Genomic DNA, 19,638 nt, shown 5'->3' with positions numbered 1-19,638 from the left:
TTTTCTGTTATGAATATTATAAATTGTGGTGTTTAACTCTAACTTCTCTATTTTAAAGATCTTGCCCTTTTTTCTTAAATGAAGTCTTTTGTTTTCATTTAACCAGTCCCACGCCATGAGGTGCTTTCGGGTGCAGCGAGAGCTCTTATTCCCTCTTGTATAGTCCAAGATTTATAGTAGGGTCTCACTGTACGTTGAGGCTAGCACACTAGAATAGTTGAGAATTCATACTGCAGCATATATGTCTGCTGGGGGGGGAGGCCTGGAGTTTCCTTGGGGTTCTTTCTTGAATATAAGCTGCTCTTCTCTTGAACTATATAGGTAGGGGTGAGAGAGCCACTTTGGAGGGGACTTGTACTCTGTGTCTGTGTGTTGGGGATTGGGTGTCAATCCCCTGTTGCTGCTGGGTTTGCAGGTCATGGAGACCTTGGCTGAGACCATCACCTGACCTAAGTGATGCTTTTTCCCTGCTGATGAGGGATCTCTCAACCTCCTAGGAAACTTATTATACTCTTGAAACTTGTTCATGTAGGCTGGTTTTCATAGAATCATAGAAATGTAGGACTGGAAGGGACCTCAGTCATCTAGTCTAGTCCCCTGCACTGAGGCAGGATTAAATATTATCATCCTTGACAAGTGTTTGTCTAATCTGTTCTTAGAAACCTCCAGTGACAGAGATTCCACAATCTCCCTAGGTAACTTGTTTCAGTGCATAACTATGCTTACAGTTAGAAAGATTTTTCCTAATGTCTAACCTAAATCTCCCTTGGTACAATTTAAGATTATTACTTTTAGTCCTATCCTCAGTGGATAAGGAGAACAATTTATCACCCTCCTCTTTATAACAACCTTTCATATACTTGAAGACTGTTATCATGTCCTCCCTTGGTCTTCTCTTCTCTGGACTAAGTTGTTTTCAATCTTTTCTTGTAGGTCATGTTTTCTAGACCTTTAGTCATTTTCATTCCTTTCCTCTGGACTCTCCAATTTGTTCACATCTTTCCCGAATGTGGTAGCCATAACTGGACGCAGTATTCCAGTTGAGGCCGTATCACTGTCTTCCTTACAACAAACACTTCTGCTAATGCATCCCAGAACGTTTGCTTTTTTTTTGTTGCAACAATCGCATTGTTGACTCAGGCCTGGTCTACACTGGCCATGGATTTTGGCAGCAGTCGACGGGAGATATGCAAGCTACGTACAGTAACTTGCGTATCTCCTGTCGACTTCCTAATGTCTACTTACCGTGGTGTCTCCACAGCGCTGTGCCCGTGGGAAATGCCCTCCTGTTGACACAGCACTACGCTTCTTGCTGGGGTGGATTAACAGAGTCGACTTCTGGGTTCGATTGAACCAGTCTTCACTGCTGCTCAGTCGAATCCGCAAAATCGATCCTGCACTGCCGCCAGTGTAGACATATCCTCATATTTGGTTTGTGATCCATTATAACCTCAAATCCTTTTCTGCAGTACTTCTTCCTAGGCAATCATTTCCCGTTTTGTATTTGTGCAATTGATTATTCCTTCCTAAGTGTAGTACTTTGCATTTGTCGTTAATGAATTTCATCTAATTTATTTCAGACCATTCCTCTAGTTTGTCAAGGCCATTTTGAATTCTAATCCTGTTCTCCAAAGTGCTTGCAACCCCTCCCAGTGGTGATATGTGCAGACTTTATAAGTGTGCTCTCTATGCCATTATCCAGATAATATATGAAGGTATTGAATAGAACCAGACCCAGGATGCATACCTGCAGGACCACTCTTGATATGCCATTCCAGCTTGACTATTAACTATTGATAACTCTAAGTATGATTTTCCAACTAGTTGTGTATCCATCTTATAGTAGGTTCATCTAGGTTTTATTTCCCTAGTTTGCTTATTAGAAGGTCCTGGGAGACATTATCAAAAGCCTTACTAAAGTTAAGGTATATTATGTCTACTGTTCCCCCCCATCCACAAGGCTTATTACCCTACCAAAGGAGGATATTCGGTTGGCTTGACATGATTTGTTCTTGACAAATCCACGTTGACTGTTACTTATCACCTTGTTATCTTCTAAGTGCTTACACACTGATTATTTGCTCCATTATCTTTCTGGTTATCAAAGTTAAGCTGACTGGACTATAATTCCCTGGGTTGTCCTTATTCCCCTTTTTATAGATAGGAACTGAATTTGCCCTTTTCCAGTCCTCTAGGATCTACAAATTTTCAAAGATAATTGCTAATGTCTCTGAGATCTCTTCAGCCAGTTCCTTAAGTATTCTAGGATGTGTTTTGTCAGGCCCTTCTGACTTGAAGACATCTAACTTGTCTAAGGCCATGTCTACACTAGCATTTATGCCGACAAAACTTTTGTCGCTCAGGGGTGTGAAAAAACACACCCCTGAGCCACATAAGTTTTGCACGCATAAGCACTTGTGTGGACAGTGCTATGTTGGTGGGAGGCGCTCTCCCGCCAACATAGCTACTGCCACTCGTTTAGGTGGTTTTATTATGTCAGCAGAAGAGCTCTCTCCACCGACCTAATGCGGCTACCCAAGCGCTTTTACAGTGGCACAGGTGTACCAATACGGCTGTGGCGCTGTAAGTTTTAAGTGTAGACTAGCCCTAAGTAATTCTTAACTTTGTTCTTTCCCTATTTTAGTCACAGACCCTACTCCATTTACACTGTTGTTCTCTACGTTAGTCATCTGATCGCTGCTATCTTTTTGGTAAAAACTGAAACAAAAAGGGTATTTAACGCTTTGGTCATTGCCGCGTTTTCTGTTGTTGTCTTTCCTTCCTCATTGATTAATGGGCCTACTCTATCCTTTCGTCATCTTCTGAAATATTCATGGGTATAGCCTCTTCACTACTCCTACTATCTGAAACCTGATGTCCATTTTGTGACATGCCTCAGGAGGTCGATGAGATAAATGGAATAAAATGTAATGGAAGATCAGTATGGAGACTCTTGTTGGACTGTTGTTGGGTGAAATACTAAAATGTGACAGTGTTACATGCGCATGTGAAATACTATAGGCAACGCTTGTTTTATCGCGCAGTCATACAAACAGTGAGTTATAGCCTAAGTGTTAAGGATGTGATGAATATTCTGTATTAGCCTAATAAACAGTGTTGTTTGTTTAGTACCAGTATTCTGTTAAACACTGTTTTGATAAAAGCTAGACTAACACATAGATGCATGGTAATTAATGTGATAATCTCTGAGCACCTGATGATGAGAGCACTGATTGAACAATGTTCAACTGTTGCCAGTCCTGGTGTGCTTGCCAGTAGGCCTCCATTTTGAATTTTATCCACAAAGCTGGCTGCATTTTTTTTAAAAAGCTTGGTTTGAAACATAAACAACGTGCAGTAATTCTGCAAAAGAGTGCACATTTTGTAAAACAGCAATCTCCTATGCCAGTGCAACTTTGACTACACTACAGTTACCACAGTGAAATGTGCTCAATTTAAAACAAATCCCTACAAAATTTGTAAGATGTCTTGTGCTGTGAAAAGTGACGGCTTACTTTATGGCGTCCGACAGGGGTAATGATTTAGAGGAACTAATAAGAGTGTGTTGGACTTTCTACTGATCACTTCTGGGTTTTTTTATCTTGTATAAACTATTTTTTCTTTAAATCTGTTCATTAGTAATGCCGACCCACACACCCAATGTTCGTCGGACAAAAAGAATACGACTAAAGCCTTTGGAGTATTGGCGAGGGGAGCGTGTGAACTATATGACGAGACCTTCAGGTATTGCTTTTAAATATATACCTGCTTGTCTTTCATTTTAATTCAGTGCATTATCAGAGCATATATTAGGACTTGTTCTTTTAATAAATCCTTTGATTCATATTCATTATAACATACTTATATTATAAAAACCAAATCAATAGGCAGTGATCTACCATCTGTGGCCTCAAATGACTCAGTTGGTTTTTCCTCAGTTTCTCTTTCATTTGCTCCCAAGACCCATTAGGTATTTTTCTCCTTAAAACATATATAACTAGAAATGATGTCATAAGAAAATGTTAAACACCCTCAGAAAAACTAAGCTGACCTTTCTTTACTTCTGTATGTTAATATTATATACATAAAGGGAACAATAAAGTGATTTCTCCAAATCTGTGTTCTCATACAATACAGAATAATGAAGGTAAGAGAAAAAGAAAAGACCTGTTAGGATGACTCTGATCCTTCTTCCAATGCAGAATTATTTCTCTTTATCTATTGTTCTAATACATCCAGTTTTTTTTTAAAATGTCGCAAGTAGTGAAATATATTTCATTATCAAGGATTTTTGCCTTGCATGTCAGTTTAAATTTTTCCTTTGTTTAATCTCATTGTCTGTGATTTCACTACATTTTCATTGTCCTTGTTTTTAAATAGTTGACTCATCTTCCTTAATTATTACATACCTAGAAGTAGGACCAGATTTTCAAAAGAACTCAGCCCCCTTTGTTCTCAGTGGAAGCTGCTGGATCCTGAGGTTTTTCTTAAATATCTGGCTACTTGTTTTAGGTGCCTGAATGGGTGCTAAGCAATTTTGAAAAATCAGCCCAAGCTGTGTTCAGCTCTTTTGAATGTCTGGCCTTTATTTCTTAGTTTTTAGTCTTTCTAGATAGATCAATCCTTTATGCTCTCAATGATTTTTCTTGCTTTTAGAATCATAGAAATGTAGAACTGTAAGGGACTTTGAGAGGTCAGCTAGTCCAGCCCTCCTTGCTGAGGCAGGACCAGGCATACCTGGACCATCCCTGATCGGTGTTTGTCTAACCTGTTCTTAAAAGCCTCCAATGATGTGGATTCCATAACATCCCTTGAAAGCTTATTACGGAACTTAACTATGCTTATATTAAGAACACCTTTCTAAATATCTAATCTAAATATCCCTTTCTATTGATTAAGTTGATTACTACTTGTCCTACCTTCAGTGGACATGGAGAACAATTGGTCACTGTCCTCTTTATAAAAGCCCACAAAGTACTTGAAAACTCTTATCAGGTCACCCCTCAATCTTCTTTTCTCAAGATTAAACATACCCAATTTTTTAACCTTTCCTCATAGGTCAAGCTTTCTAAAACTTTTATCATTTTTGTTGCTTGCTATAGTGTCTGTCCAGTTTGTCCGTATCTTTCTTAGAGTTCCCAGAACTGGACACAGCACTCCAGCTGAGGCCTCACTATTGCTGAGTAGAGTGGGACATTTACCTCCGGTATCTTACATGTGGCACTTCTGTTAAAACACTCCAGAAGGATATTAGCTTTTTTTGCAATTTCATCACAATGTTGGCTCATATTCAATTTTTGATCCACTATAAACCCCAGAGCTTTTTCAGCAGTACGTTATTTCCCCATTTTGTAGTTTTACATTTGATTTTTTCCTTTCTAAGTAGTATTTTGCACGTGTGTTTATTGAATTTCATCTTACTTAGTTCAAGATCATTTTGAATTCTAATTCTGTCCTCCAAAGTACTTGCAACCCCTCTTAGCTTGGCATCATCTGCAGATTTTATAAGCATACTCTCCACTTCATTATCCAGTTCATGAAAATGATGAATGGTACCAGACCCAAGACAGACCCCTGTAGGACCCAACTAGATACGTCTTCCCAGTTTGACATTGAACCATTGATAACTACTCTTTGACTATGGTCTTTCAATCATTTGTGCACCACCTTATAGTAATTCATTTAGACCACATTGCCCTAGTTTATTTATGAGAATGTCATGTGGGACTGTCAAAAGCCTTACTAAAATCAAGATATATCACGTCTGATGCTTCTCCCCCATCTGCTAGGGCAGTAATACTGTCAAAGAAGGAAACTAGGTTGGTTTGGCATGATTTGTTCTTGATAAGTCCATGTTGTGTATTATTACCTTATTATCCTTTAGGTGCTTACAAATTGATTAATATTTTTTTCCAGGCTCTTTCCAGGTATCAAAGTTAGTCAGACTGGTCTATAATTCCCCAGGTCCTCTTTATTCCCTTTCTAAAAGATAGGTACTATGTTTGCCCTTCTCCAGTCCTCTGGGACCTCACCCATCCTCCACAAATTCTCAAAGATAATTGTTAAATGTAAATCTAAAATCTGAATATTCTTTCACCTGTCCTTTCCCTGTTTTGACTTGTCTTCCTTCCCCCTTGTTAATATTAATTGTGTTAAACATCTGATCACAAGCTTTTAAGGGAAGACTAGAGCAAAATCAGCATTAAACACTTCAGCCTTCTTGGTGTCATCCGTGATTAGCTCTCCTTCCTAGTTAAGTGTGGACCTATGCTTTCCTTTGTCTTTCTCTTGCTCTCAATGTATTTATAGAACCTCTTCACATTGCCTTTCATGTCCCTTGTTAGGTGTAACTTGTTTTGTGCATTAGCCTTTCTGATTTTATCCCTGCATGCTTGTACTATTCTTTTGTATTCATCCTTAGCAATTTGTCCATGTTTCCACTTTTTGTAGGATTCCTTTTTGATTTTTCAGGTCATTAAAGAGCTCCTAATGCAGCCATATTAGCCTCTTGCTATTCTTCATATCTTTCCTTCACATCAGAATAGTTTGCTGTTGGGCATTTACCTCTGAGAAACTGCCAGCAATCCTGAACAGCTTTTTCTCTAAAATTTTCTTTCCGTGGGACCTTGCCTACCTGTTCTAAGTTTGTAAAAGTCTGCTTTTTTTTAAGTCAGTTGTCCTTATTCTGCTGCTCTCTCCCCTTTCTTTTCTTAGAATCATAAAATCTACCATTTCATGATTGCTTTCGACCAAATTGCCTTCTACTATGAGATTTGCAACCAATTCATCCGTTAGTCAGAATCAACTCTAAAATGGCTGCTTCCTGATTACTTCCTTCGCCTTCTGAAACAAATTGTCCCCTGTAGGTTCCAAGAACTTATTAGAAATTTTTTTGTCCAAAGTATCTTCAGTTTGTCTACCTTTCTGGTAATGTGATGCTTAGATCGGAAGGTGAGGTTCCTGATGCAGTTGTATAAGTCTTGTATAAAAAGCTATTATTGCCTTATTGTTAGCAGCGTATGATAAAATGTCTTTGTACATGCTGGCCAAAATTGCCCTGGCCTTTTTATATAATGTTGCAAACTCATGTCTGACTTGGAGTCTGATATTACTCCTGCAGGAAGTCTTTCACCATTAGTGCTGGCCAGGTTTCTTTTATGCCTTGTGTATGTTATTTTGTCACCTATCATTATGCTTTGTTTACAAGCTTTTAGCCTTTGTTTATACATGTGAGTTAATCAAAATGAAATATGATATTTTAAGCTAGAATTAGAAAAGGAGTTACTGGCACTAAATGTTACATCTTCTTGGTTCCTCTTGTCCATTACATTTGTAATTATATAGATGTATATAAATTAAAGCAATCTTTACAATTACTAATTGCAAGAAAATTAATATTAACACAGTATTTGCAGTGTTCCTTACAGGAAGTACAGGGAATACTCAGAATGCTGCAGTAACATTAATTAGGTAGAAGTTAAATTTAAAATTTTAAGATTTTTAACTTTTACATAATGCCTAAAGCTTCTGGCTCCCTTTTTCTTGCAAAATATTTTGAACCTTTCGATTTTCCTTGGATGCAAAAAGATCCACAATCATAATACCACGTTCTTAGGGCTAGAGTGTTGACGGGATGGGGGTGCTAGGCATTTCAGGATATGTTTGCTTTGATTTGGGTCTGTGCACTGCAGTTTGGACACCAGAACCCTAGGTTCTAGCACAGGTTAGAAAATTCTCAACCTAGGGTTAAAATGCAATGTGGATGCTCAAGCCCCGGATTCCCTGACACGGGTCAGCTGACCTGAGTCCTACTAACCCTAGGCTTACATGTCTGTGTAGACATACCTTAAATTTCTGAGGTAATTTCTTGAATCTTTTTAAAAATGTTATTCCTTCAGGGAAGTGTGATTGGGAACCTGAATCAGATGAGGAGTACTTTGAACCTCTTTTGCTATCAGGCATCTGTTTATCTTTGCCCCTTTGAAAGGTGATAGAAAGTCTGTAAGGGGACACTGCAGCTGCTAATTGGAGCTCACAGGATGGCAGGCTTTGAGGTAAAGACACTTTTTGTGCCAAATCTAAGAGCTCCCTAGTCCAAGAGAACATTTTGTTTTGGGCATGAGATTCTCATTTGCTCCCCTCCTGCAGAATTCCTGTCTTTCCCTGGGGTTTCAGGAAGGAGACCAAATTATCTGCTAACAGAAGTGATGGGGGATGATGAGACCTGCCCTGTAGGAGTGTGCATGCTTGAACTGGTCTGCTCCTGGCTCCGTTTGGCAGATTCAGCTGATTCTGCTTATGATTTCCTGTGGCCACTGCTCTTTGATGTATCCCCCTTTGGTGGCTGAAGGGCTTTTGTCAATATCTTGCCATCCTTCGATACATTTGTGGCTTGGCTGTCAGACTCCCCGCTGATGGATGACGCCTGGGGAACTGGATTCTGGGTCGGAGTAAAGCAGTCAAAGTGAAGCCTTTCCAACCCAGTGGATGAGGAAGCTGGAGTGCATACGAGGCCTAAGCCTCTCCTCCTGCACCGTGTGGCTGGGATACAGAACAGGTGGAAAGCAGCATTGGGCTCCTGTTTGGACCTTTCTCCTCCATCTCCCAAGCCTGTTACCTCAGTAGGCATGGGGCTGTGTGCATGGACAATGGTAATTCCAGGCAGGAGACTGCCTCTTTAGGGTCTTTAACTCTCTCTTGCAGCAGGTGCTGAATTCCATTTCCCTGCAAGTAGATACAGGAGGCAGAACAAAATGGACGACCCACACGGAAGATCTGTGGATCCAGCCTTGAGAGAGACTCTTAGTTTTGGGATTGCATTCGCAAATGTCTCTGGGTCACTTCACAAAAGGTGGTGATTTAAAAAAAAAAAAAAAAAAAAAAAATTAACCAGAAAAGCAATGTGTACAAACAGAGTAACCTCTAAACTGCACTGTTTAAAAAAAAAAAAAAGCTTTTTCATAAAAATAATTTTAAAAATGCCTATTATGCAGTAATGTTTGTTATTTTCCTTCTGTTTCAGGAGGATTTGTGGTAGGTGGAATAGTGTCTCCTAAAAAGGATCCACGCAGAAAACCTAGAAACAAAAGAAAACATACACCAAAAACAAGTAAAACTTCCTTGAAACTTTTTTATTTCAACAGCAGAACCAGTAATAAAAATAATTCCAATGTAGAGCAATGGTCCAGATTATGCATTGGGCAAACTCTTCACACTCCTCAGTATTCCATTAGGGGAAAACATTGTGTAAGAAGAAGTGTAATTAGTTTTAAAACCAGGGCTGTCAAACGATTAAAAAATAAATTAAAATTAATTGCGAGATTAAAAAATATAGTCTCAATTGCAGTTTTAATCGCACTGTTAAATGATAATAGAATACCAATTTAAGTTGATTATATTTTTGGATGTTTTTCAACATTTTCAAATATATTGATTTCAATTACAGCACAGAATACAAAGTGTATAGTGCTCACTATATATTATTTTTGGTGACAAATATTTGCAGCATAAAAAAGGTAAAAGAAATAGTATTTTTCAATTCATCTCATATAAGTACTGTAATGCAATCTCTTTATCATGAAAGTGCAACTTAAAAATGTAAAATTATATTTTTTACATCACTGTACTCAAAAACAAAACAATGTAAAACTTTAGAGCCTACAAGTTGAAGCATACGAATGTTTAGCATATCTGGCACATAAATACCTTGCAATGCCAGCTACCATGGTGCCATGCAAACGTCTGTTCTCACTTTCAGGTGAGATTATAAATAAGAGGTGGACAGCATTATCTCCCATAAATGTAAACAAACTTGTTTGTCCTGGAGATTGGCTGAACAAGAAGTAGGACTGAATGGGCTTGTATGAGGTGAATTGAAAAATACTATTTCTTTTGTTTATCTTTTTTACAGTATGATTAATCATGACTTTTTTAATCTAGTTAATTTGTTTTGTGTTAAGCACATGTATTAACTACGATTAATTGACAGCCCTAGTTAAAACACATTAGTATGAATTAAAATTAACATGAGTTAGTGTGGACAAGAACATTTGGCTTTAAAACGTGCTAGTTGGTAATGACTAATCTTAGATTAACAAGAACTTCATGTGGTGAAAACTGAAAAATTTTCACGTGGTGAAAACTACTTGAGAGAATCAGAGGATGGTGATATACTCAGAGCAATGGGTAAAGAAAGTGAACTGCAGTTCTGTCCTTGATCAGCCTATTGGTTAGATAATATAGGTTAATACATGTACTCTTGTGTGTGGATAAGATACCAAACATTTCATGAATACACTCACATCATCCCAAAAGGCAATGCACAAAGGCCTTATGTATACTGGGAAAACATATTGTGTTTAGACAACATGTTGGCTAACATGTTTTAACTAATGTCATGAATGATTTTACTCTCAGTGTGGACAGGACAGTTGTTTTAAAAATGTTAGCTGGTTGTGTTGATGAGACAAGTATAGTTCTTGTCCATGCTGCAGATGGTAGTGACTGATCTCATTTCCTATGATTGAGTTGGTCTGCAGATGATCACTTAGAACCAGAGCACCATATTCCATCCCAGTCAAAAAGCAGGCTCCTTGTCAATTTATTATCTGTTAATGGGTATAATTCCAGAAGCCTGATATTTCTGAGCAGATGTATTGAGACTTTCTAGAATGGAGTCTATCAGAAAAAAAAATAATTTTAACTGGAAAAGGTTTGTGGTGTAGGGCAGATATGCTTCCCACTAAAACTACTTTAACTACATTAAAATGCCCCAAACAAAAACTCTGAAGACTTTCACTTGTTAATTTGGTTTGAAGATACATTTCCTAAATGACTCTTTGGCAACAGTTTTGACCTATCATGAATCCATTGAAAGAAGATGAGTTTCTGCAGTCATTTGTCAGTTTCATATAAGACCTAATGTATTTAAACAACACCCCACACAACAACTATCAGTGCTACAGCATACAAAGGCCTGCAGTTTGGAGAGGGTCATGTCAAAACTATCTGAGGCAGAGTGGCTTTGTTTTCAGCCTCAGATTTATCTCTGTGTAGGAGATCTGCAGAGCTGCCATGTGGTATTATCCATGTATTTATGAAGTGATATAGGTTGCATTTGACATCAAGAAAGAAATCCAGATTCTGACTGCTTGTCGACAGTTACTCGACAGTTATAGGATGCCCAACTGTCCTGTCTCTTAGAGTTTGTGTAGGATTTGGGATGTCTTAATGCAGTTGGACTTGTCTTGAAGATTTTTCCTTAGAGGTGTCTTAATTTTCCATACTTTACAAGAAGTTACACTGACTTCCTGACGTTTGGTTACTGCCTTCTCTGATAAGATTTACATTTTATTTTAGAAATATCCTTTGAGATTTTAAATCTTCACGTGGAGATCCTGTAATCTTTTAAAGAAAAAGAAAACCTTCACTTGTAATAATTTTTCTTTGAAAGTTTCATTTCCCACAGTTCCCATTCACTCAGTCATCTTCATCAGAATTTGGTAGGGGGAAGACTTGTTTTGGATTTCATAAAATGTTTAACATTCTAAGTGGCTTCAGGAATTCCAGTTCCTTTGAAGCAGCAAATGAACTTAGAAGTTAGATGGTCTTGGGTAGGTATTGCTGTTACTGTTTTGACAAGAGCAGTTACCAGTGCTCTAAGGAGTCCAATTCTTAGGCAGAAACTCCCTGAACACTTATCTTGTATAAAAAAAATGAGTGACTCCAATGAGAAATTATAGCTTCAAAAATTTAGTATTACAGGTAATTCCCGTTTATTCAGGGAGTTGTCTTTCAACCTATTTGAATATTTAAAATCTGGAAAATTGTTTAAATCCTTAAGTATGCATTTGAATTTTAAAATCTTTGAGAAACAATGGTGGCATAACTTCATCTCAGGTTGGTTTAAAAATTTACAGTGGTTAGGTTTTTTATACTTTTTCTTTTGCAGGGAATCATCTTGTTGAACATCTCAATGTTTCCCTAGCAGATGCTTCTAAGCCAACTGCTGTGTGGGATCCAACAATTAATGAAGAGGTTTTGCTAGGTAAGTTGCTGAAGTGACATGACCAGGGTCTCAGGAATTCTGTGACAAGATTTCAGAATGTGGTCCTCCTTTTGGGGCCATACAGGGAAACACACTGATCATATTCTGCATGCCTAAACTCTTGAGGTACAGACACATCCCTCTTCCTTCCTCATGGAGAAGTTGTGGAGCCAGCGAAGGGGAAAAAAGCAGGGAGATCGCATACTATAGAATTTTTCAGTCTACTGCTGAACCTAGCACTTTGGAATCTTACAACAAAGTACTACGCTGAGTACATAATATGATTAAGAAATTGGAGGATGTGTTGTGCTAATGATAAAAATGTTCAATATACATTTGTATATTATTGCTCAGCTTCTGGCAATTTTGTTTTTCTGCAGAGTGTGTTAACACTGGAGGTGGTCATGCTTGTTTCTTTAATGATGAATCAGTGGAAATATATAAAAACCTGAATACATCTGCTTTTGCTGCTGGTAAATTAATCTTGAAACCACTTAAAGAAAAGGGGCACCAATTTGTCCACACAGATAAAATAGTGAGTACATCTGTTTCCTTATATATACTTGTAAAGCAAAGTAACATGTACTGAAAGGCTTTTATACTTTAAAGACTATTTAGTATTGTTAGAAGTAATTTACTATTTGAAGTTGATGCTTTCTTTGGTAACTTTTATTACATGTTTTCTTAAAATAAGTGCATGCAGAAAACATGTTAATGAAACATTTAAGTTGTAGAATCAAGCACTGAAAAATAATGAATTCACTAAGTTAAATTTTGCTCTATAAAAGTAACTCAGCCACCTGGCACACATGGTAGCCTTCCTGTATTCTTCATTAAATGGTACATCTCCATATATTGTTAATAAATACCATAAAATGTAGACTCAATGTAAAAGTCTTAATATAGAAGAAAATTGTATTTTTCAAATACCTGTCTTTATTAAATGCTTGATTCACAATCATAATTTGCGGAGAGGGAAGTGATGAGAGAAGTTGGGGGCTTATTGTTTTTTCAGAGGGTTTTTTTGAGTTTTTAATTTGTATTTAATACAAAAAGCTTTAGGGTGTATGGGGGAGAAAGTTTCAGCATAAAGAATTTTTTCTTTGATAGTACTACAGAGCATTTTGTAAAGAAAATATCTCACTAATGATGGAATATTTCCTTTTGATTTAATTTGTGAAGACTTTCTATGTTATCCATGGCAAGATTATTGTTACCCTTCATAAGACATCCTACTATCTGACTACAGGAGATTTTTTCTATGTTCCAGCAGGTAAGTACATTTTAAAAACAACTTGTTGCAAAGGGACCAGCTGAAGGGAGTGTATAAGTGGTGGAAACTAAGCTGATGGGTGGCTAGGGGAAAAAGTGTGTAGTAGGGCAAGATAGAGAAGAATTTAGTAACCTTTGCTGAATTTGGGGATAAGATCCTCATTAAGCAGTGAATGAGTCCCAAAGGCAGAGAGACGTTAATGACCCCTGTGTAAGCAGTAACACAAAAAAGTGTACGTTTATGTTGGTTAAACTTCATGCTTCAAGTGCACCATGAAGCCAAAAGCTGTGACCTTGTCTTCAGTCACTCAAGAAGGGTAAGTACAAGGTGTAGCAGTACTACCTGAAGTGTTAACTTAAGTTTTGGGAAATCACTAACAAATCTTAGCAATCAGTTAGTCATTGAAAACAATCATTGAAGTATTCCTCTTGGTTATTCGCTCTTATTGCCTAGCCCTATATGATCTTGAGATCATTTGGTGACCTATATAGTTTACTAAAATTGGGGAACATGAGATTTTTTTTTAAAGTAGGGATAATGCTGAAACTACTTTTCCAGCATCCCTAATATGTTCGCCTAAATAGTGGCTATTATGTCTTGCTACCAGCAGAAGGAGGCAGGAAAAAGGAAATAGTGATGTCATCTCCAACCCGTGAAAATTACTAGACTGCCAGACATTGTTCAGTTCTTTAGCAACTGGAGGTCTTTTCTAGTCAGCTGAACCAGCTTGCTTATTTTAGAACAGGTCTACAATATAACTTAATGTATTACCAGTATAACTTAATGGTTGGTTAGGGATGTGATATATATTTTACTGAAAGCTATACCATTAAAGCCCTATTTTGGGTGAGTTATACCAGCATAAAGGTGACTTAAACCTGTATAGTTATTCCCCTTCCTGTACCGGAATGGCTATACCAGCATAAAACACATTTATGCTGACATGATTGCATCCCCACTAGGTGGGTTGTAGAGATATAATTAAAGTGGTGCAACTTTCCATTATAAGCAAGGACTAAATTATTTGGCTTTCAGTATAATTAGTTTGGAGCTCCATCTTTTAGCAGAATTTCCTGTTTTTAGGTTAGTGGTCCCAAGCAAAGGGTCAAAGACTTTTCAGGGGCTGGAGATGACATGGTTAGGATGGCTCCTGTCCATTCTATTCCTTTGGACAATGCATCTTTAAAGGTATGTACTGAAACCCTGCAGGATTTAGTCTAGATTGCACCTGCCAGAACACCTTTTCACTACAAATACCATTGCTTGCATTTATTTAAAAAGCACCTATCTAAAGCCAATGATAAATTCACCATATAATCTTAATACTGGCCTTTTAATTGGCCGTAGGTGCTGTGGATGCTGATTTCTCATGCAGTTATCTATCCACCCAATAACTACAGACATCTGACTGTCAAGGACTCGTGTGTTCTGTGTGGAAAATATGGTAAAACTACTGAAGCCAGCTTCCCTTTAACTATTCTCTCCATGGTTCATACAGACACAATTATTTTTGTCACCATGTTTAAGTATGAACCTTGTCTAAACTTATAGCTTCCACCAGTGTTACCATCAAAAGAATTTGCCCCCTTTGGTAATTACAGGTCTGAAAAGTTCTGGTGTGTGGATGAGGTCATTGAGTTAAACATACTAAATGCCTTGGAGCTCAGAACCATGAAGCAGGCTCTGTTCATCTGCAGAAGACTTCTAGTTCTAGCATTTGGATGTAGCCACTCTCTGCAGATGACTAGATCAAGAGTATTAAAGTTGCAAAGGAATCCAACCTCCTGTGCCTGTATAGGTAGAAAAGGATTTTGTTGCTCTTGGAGCCTGAATCTGATAGGAAAAATAAAACATAGACAGAGGAGTTGAGCTGAAAATCAGTTGTACCCAGATAATGCTGAGTTCTGTGAGAGATCTATGTAATTTAAAAAACTGAGATAAAAAACATAATAGTGAGGAAAAAAGTAAAATAGATCTCCCACTTCAAAAGTAAAGAAATTTTGTGAATAAACTAGATAGAGGAAAGTAGTAACTGAGCTGTAAAGAATGCTAGTAGCCAAAGGTGAAGAAAGCATTTGAAGTGTGCATAGAATACCTGTGAGGATAATGGATAGGAAAGTGTTCATATAATAGCTGCGTGGAGAGCGTTGACTGGCACAATCAGAGAAATCATTAGCTGATCATTTTTTTTTAATAGATTCAGGCCTGTCCAGTCTATACCATATGGCACTGTATTTAGTAGTCCAAAAATAAAGAAAAGGTAGGCTTTAAGAAGGGAGTACTTCTGAGAACTCTAAGCCTGAAAGCAACATCTCCGATACACGTGTTAATTCTCTTAAACCCCAGCTATCAGCAGCTCTGTAAATGTTGTCCATTAAGTTGTAGTCATCTCAGCCTTCAGGTGGCTACTGGGGGAGTTTGGGGATGATGGGCCAATGCAGTCCTGGAGTTTGCACCAAAAATACCGGTTTACACTAGTGCACTTGCCTCTTTGGTGTGATGTAGAAGAAACCGCATAAACTATGGAGTGGCCAAAGTCAAATCAGAGAAATAGTTTGTTCCTTTAAAAAAAAATTGTTCCCTAAGCTTGAAAAAAAAATTTTTTTTTAACTGAATTGGATATTATAGGTACCAGAAGAAAGCAATTTTCAGTGACTAACTTCCCTCACAATTTTCATAATATTCCAGCCAGAATATTCCTACTGGTTGCTGTAATGTTGAAGGGGATTAGACATCCTTCTGTTTGTTAGTTTCTAATCAAACCTTTTGCAATTTTATTAGGGGGCTGACATAACAAAAGTTGTTTCCTGTATTCATCTGCTGGTAGGAGATTATAATATGGTCTGAGATGGCATATTATGAGACTGAAAGAAACCCAATTAGCAGTATGTAGGAAATTGTCCTTTCTATTATTTTCCTCTTTGACTTGGTGAAATAATTTGAGGGAGGGATAATTGTTTCATTAGTTCTGACCTGTTCAATTAATCAGATGCAGGAGCAGTCTGAACTTTTTTCCAGGCAATCATGTTCTTGTTTATAAAGTAAATGTTGGATTTTTTTTCTCCTATCTCTTTTGGGAGAAGAGAGCGTATTATTTTACTATTGTGTGATCAATGTCTGTGCCATTATACACAGCTTTTGGGAAATCTTTTGATCAGTTCATCTCCTGTTCTGGATTTGGTTCCAATTTCATGCAGGTTCAGGAGGTTATTTCTCTAGTTTCTATCTTTCTCATTAGCCCCAAATTGAAATCCTGTGATAAGGCAGATTTACAAACTGAATTAACATAAAACAGTATCTTCTTAAACCTGTTCTTACTAAAGGACTGAAAACTTAAATCCCTGATTTTAGGTGGGTGACATGGATGCGAAATGCATCTCGATAGTAATGAATGAATCTCAATCTATGTGGAAATAAGTAGCAATTAGGATTGGAGGCAGAAAAAGGGATCAGGTTGTTGCCAGAAGCCCACATTAATAACCACTTTCACTGCAAGAAATAAGTCTTGGTGGAAGACTTTGGGGATTGTATGAACCTCTGTTGCATCTCCTTAAGGATTCAGTTCCTTTAGATCCTTGACACCTCTCTGATGCAGGGCCTCAGACTCAAAATTGAAGGGTGAGAGGTCCACACAGGCTACATGGAGCTTAGGGAAGACCTACCACTTATTGTACAGATTTCGGCAGTGGATGCTGCTTCTCAAGAACAGATACTGGAGCCAAAAATATCAGTGCGATCCACAGCCACTCCAGAGTCAAAATTATAGGTAGAGCAAGGGGATCCTGAATCACTTACTGCCAGATTTGGAATTGTTTGGACCCTCCTGAAGATAGCCTCTGTTACAATGAACTGGCGCATGGTAAGAACTTCAGGTGTTTTGCGGAGGGGGCTGAATTTTACTGTGGTCTCAAAATCCCCATATAATTATAAAATGATCACTAGATGGAGCTAGAACCAACAGTTACTACTCTTGTGAGTGTTAGCCAACAGCTGAACTAATTTGGATTTAGTGAATGCTGCCTCTTCAAGTACCCAGAGTTGACCTTCAAAGCTGCTTTTAAAAAAGAAAAGCCTCAAGCACTGCTCCCCCTCGTTACAAGCACAAAGGGTGAAGCCTACTCAGCTACTTCCTTAGGAGCATCTTCTCCCTGATACGCTTCAGGGTACAGGTGTGTTGATCCATCGCACGTTTGAGCATCACACAATATACATTATTTAAAATCTAACCTCTTTTCAGGTTCAGCTACAGCTCTACTGCAGTGATGCAGCCTGGCAAATGTCTATCTGTAGTCTCCTAGGAGTAGAATGATAGTTATAGCATGAGCCCTTGATGTGTTCCCTGAATACTGTTTCTACCTATAACATCTGCAAGGAAGACAGCGAGTTCCAACTTTAATATCTGATCATTTATTGCATTAATTTGGTCTTGCATTTGCCCACCAGTGATTTGTTTAAAATTATCATAAAATTCCTCTTGAATCAGTTTGACGCCTTTGGTGTTAGAGAAGTACAAAGCTGCCACTGGAACTCTGTTTATAATTTCTTGTAGCAATAGTCTCTCAACCTGATATCCTATTTCAGCAGTCACTGTTCAATTAGCACTCAGCCCACCTTCAAGAGACTGTTACTTCTTAATCACCCAAGAATAGGATCTGCAGTGACAATTTCCAAAGGGAAAAAATTGGCTAGTTATCTGTGACTGATAAGAGGTCTATGTATGGCCTATACAGATCCATACTTAACTTCCATCCTTCTCCACTTCCTCAAGGTCTATCTTATGGTATTCTGAATAAGTGGAAATTCATTGAAAGTGGTAGGGGCTGTAGATCTCTTTATAACCTCATATCGAAGGCATTACTCTACAAGAAATAATGTACTCACTCTTAACATTTACCACCTTTTAGAGGGTTCTAAGTTTGTGGTGCTATGAGCATACAAATCCTTAGTGAGGATCTGCAGACATTACTCTTGAGAACTTCAGTTACAAGTTTGAACCCCTTGATGGGATAACCTTGATTTTTTTTTTTTCTTGATGTGAAAATCACAGCTTACATTAAAGTTTTCTCATAGCTGTTGTGGGCTGGTGGCCCAATTTTACGCATTCCTTCAAGACACTCCTCAGTATACATCCTCTTAAAGTTAGATGAACTCTATATCAAAGTGAGCAATTCTAGATGTATTTTTTTCCTCCCAACTACCAATACATTTTAATTTCACATTGAGACTTTGATGGCTCGCCCATTATCTTTCTTTGGAGTTGTGGGTGAAATCCTGTTTAAGTTGCTGACCTATCCTAACTGCCAAAGGGTTCAAAATGCTTATAGGAAAAGTGTTCAAAGTTAAATGATACTCCAGTAACTTGGTCATAATGCTATACAATGTTCTGATAACTGTTTATTCTTTTACTCTTAGGAAATGGATACAACATACGCAATCTCCTGAATGAAGAAAGTGTTCTTCTTTTCACACAGCTGAAAGGAGGAAGGTGGGGAAAATAACTTGGTATATAAAAGTTTAAACTGAAAAGCATTTCACGTTTATGTGCAGTGTGGTTTTCTATTATCCAATTACTCTTGAATATAAAAGGGCCTTTTATTATGTCCAACTGAACATTCTGATTCTTTAAAATATGCATTTTTAAACTTCATACTGTTCCCTTGTTATACTTGTGCATATACAAACCAATTTTTCCACTGCCAAAAGTAGCACACCTGAACTCTTATGGAAAAGGAATCTTTTTGTCAACAGGAAGGTGATTACAATTGAGCAGCCCATTAAAATGTTTTTTAAAATTTGTATTTCTAATTAGCAGCAAGTATTATGAAGCCTATAACTTATGAGCTGAGTAAAATGTCATCCCAAAATCGTTCTGTTAAAAATATATTACTTTAAATATACACTAATCTTTACAAACATAGACATTTTTCCTGTCCCAAGAGCTGAAGTATATGCAGTTTTTTAAATAGGTGCCTTAAATTTGGCTCTTAAGTAACCTGATTTTCAAAAGTGCTGGGCGTCCAACAGTTCCCAGTGACTTCAGTTGTGTCATGCCCAAATTTAGTACTCAAATATAAAATTCAGTGGTCTTGAAATTATACAAATTATTGAGAAATGGTCTGTGTCTTCCATAGTCTGTGCCCTTAAGTGCACTGAGGCTGAGCTTTAAATCCTAAAGCCAGAAAATTAAGACACTTAAAGGGTCCCTTGTACCAAGTAACTCTGATCTCGTGTCTGTATGCAGTATAAAGACTTGTAATTGTGTAACAGAGAGAGGCAGAGGTATTAATTTTTTAAAAAATCATATCTGAATGAATTAATG

At 37.7% G+C, this 19,638-nt stretch overlaps 1 protein-coding gene across 3 annotated transcripts in view; it reads left to right on the top strand.

The window, feature by feature from the left end:
* Window positions 1–19,638, top strand: part of CENPC (centromere protein C) — a 67,141-nt gene that overhangs the window by 24,156 nt on the left and 23,347 nt on the right. For 2 of the 3 annotated variants that reach the window (XM_067557353.1, XM_067557352.1), the window contains exons 13-18: window positions 3,640–3,744; window positions 9,023–9,109; window positions 11,951–12,046; window positions 12,427–12,581; window positions 13,229–13,319; window positions 18,732–18,804. In XM_067557353.1, coding sequence (XP_067413454.1) covers window positions 3,640–3,744; window positions 9,023–9,109; window positions 11,951–12,046; window positions 12,427–12,581; window positions 13,229–13,319; window positions 18,732–18,804 — 607 coding nt within the window. The remainder of the gene's footprint in view (window positions 1–3,639; window positions 3,745–9,022; window positions 9,110–11,950; window positions 12,047–12,426; window positions 12,582–13,228; window positions 13,320–18,731; window positions 18,805–19,638) is intronic. The other variant, XM_067557354.1, reaches the window with a different exon arrangement.

Source organism: Emydura macquarii, unplaced genomic scaffold, assembly GCF_026122565.2.
Source record: "Emydura macquarii macquarii isolate MOO-44397 ecotype Brisbane River unplaced genomic scaffold, CSIRO-AGI_Emac_v2 contig_1790, whole genome shotgun sequence".
Taxonomy (NCBI): Eukaryota; Metazoa; Chordata; order Testudines; family Chelidae; genus Emydura; species Emydura macquarii.
The sequence above is the reverse complement of the archived record's forward strand: the minus strand, read 5'-3'. Positions and strand labels throughout refer to the sequence as shown.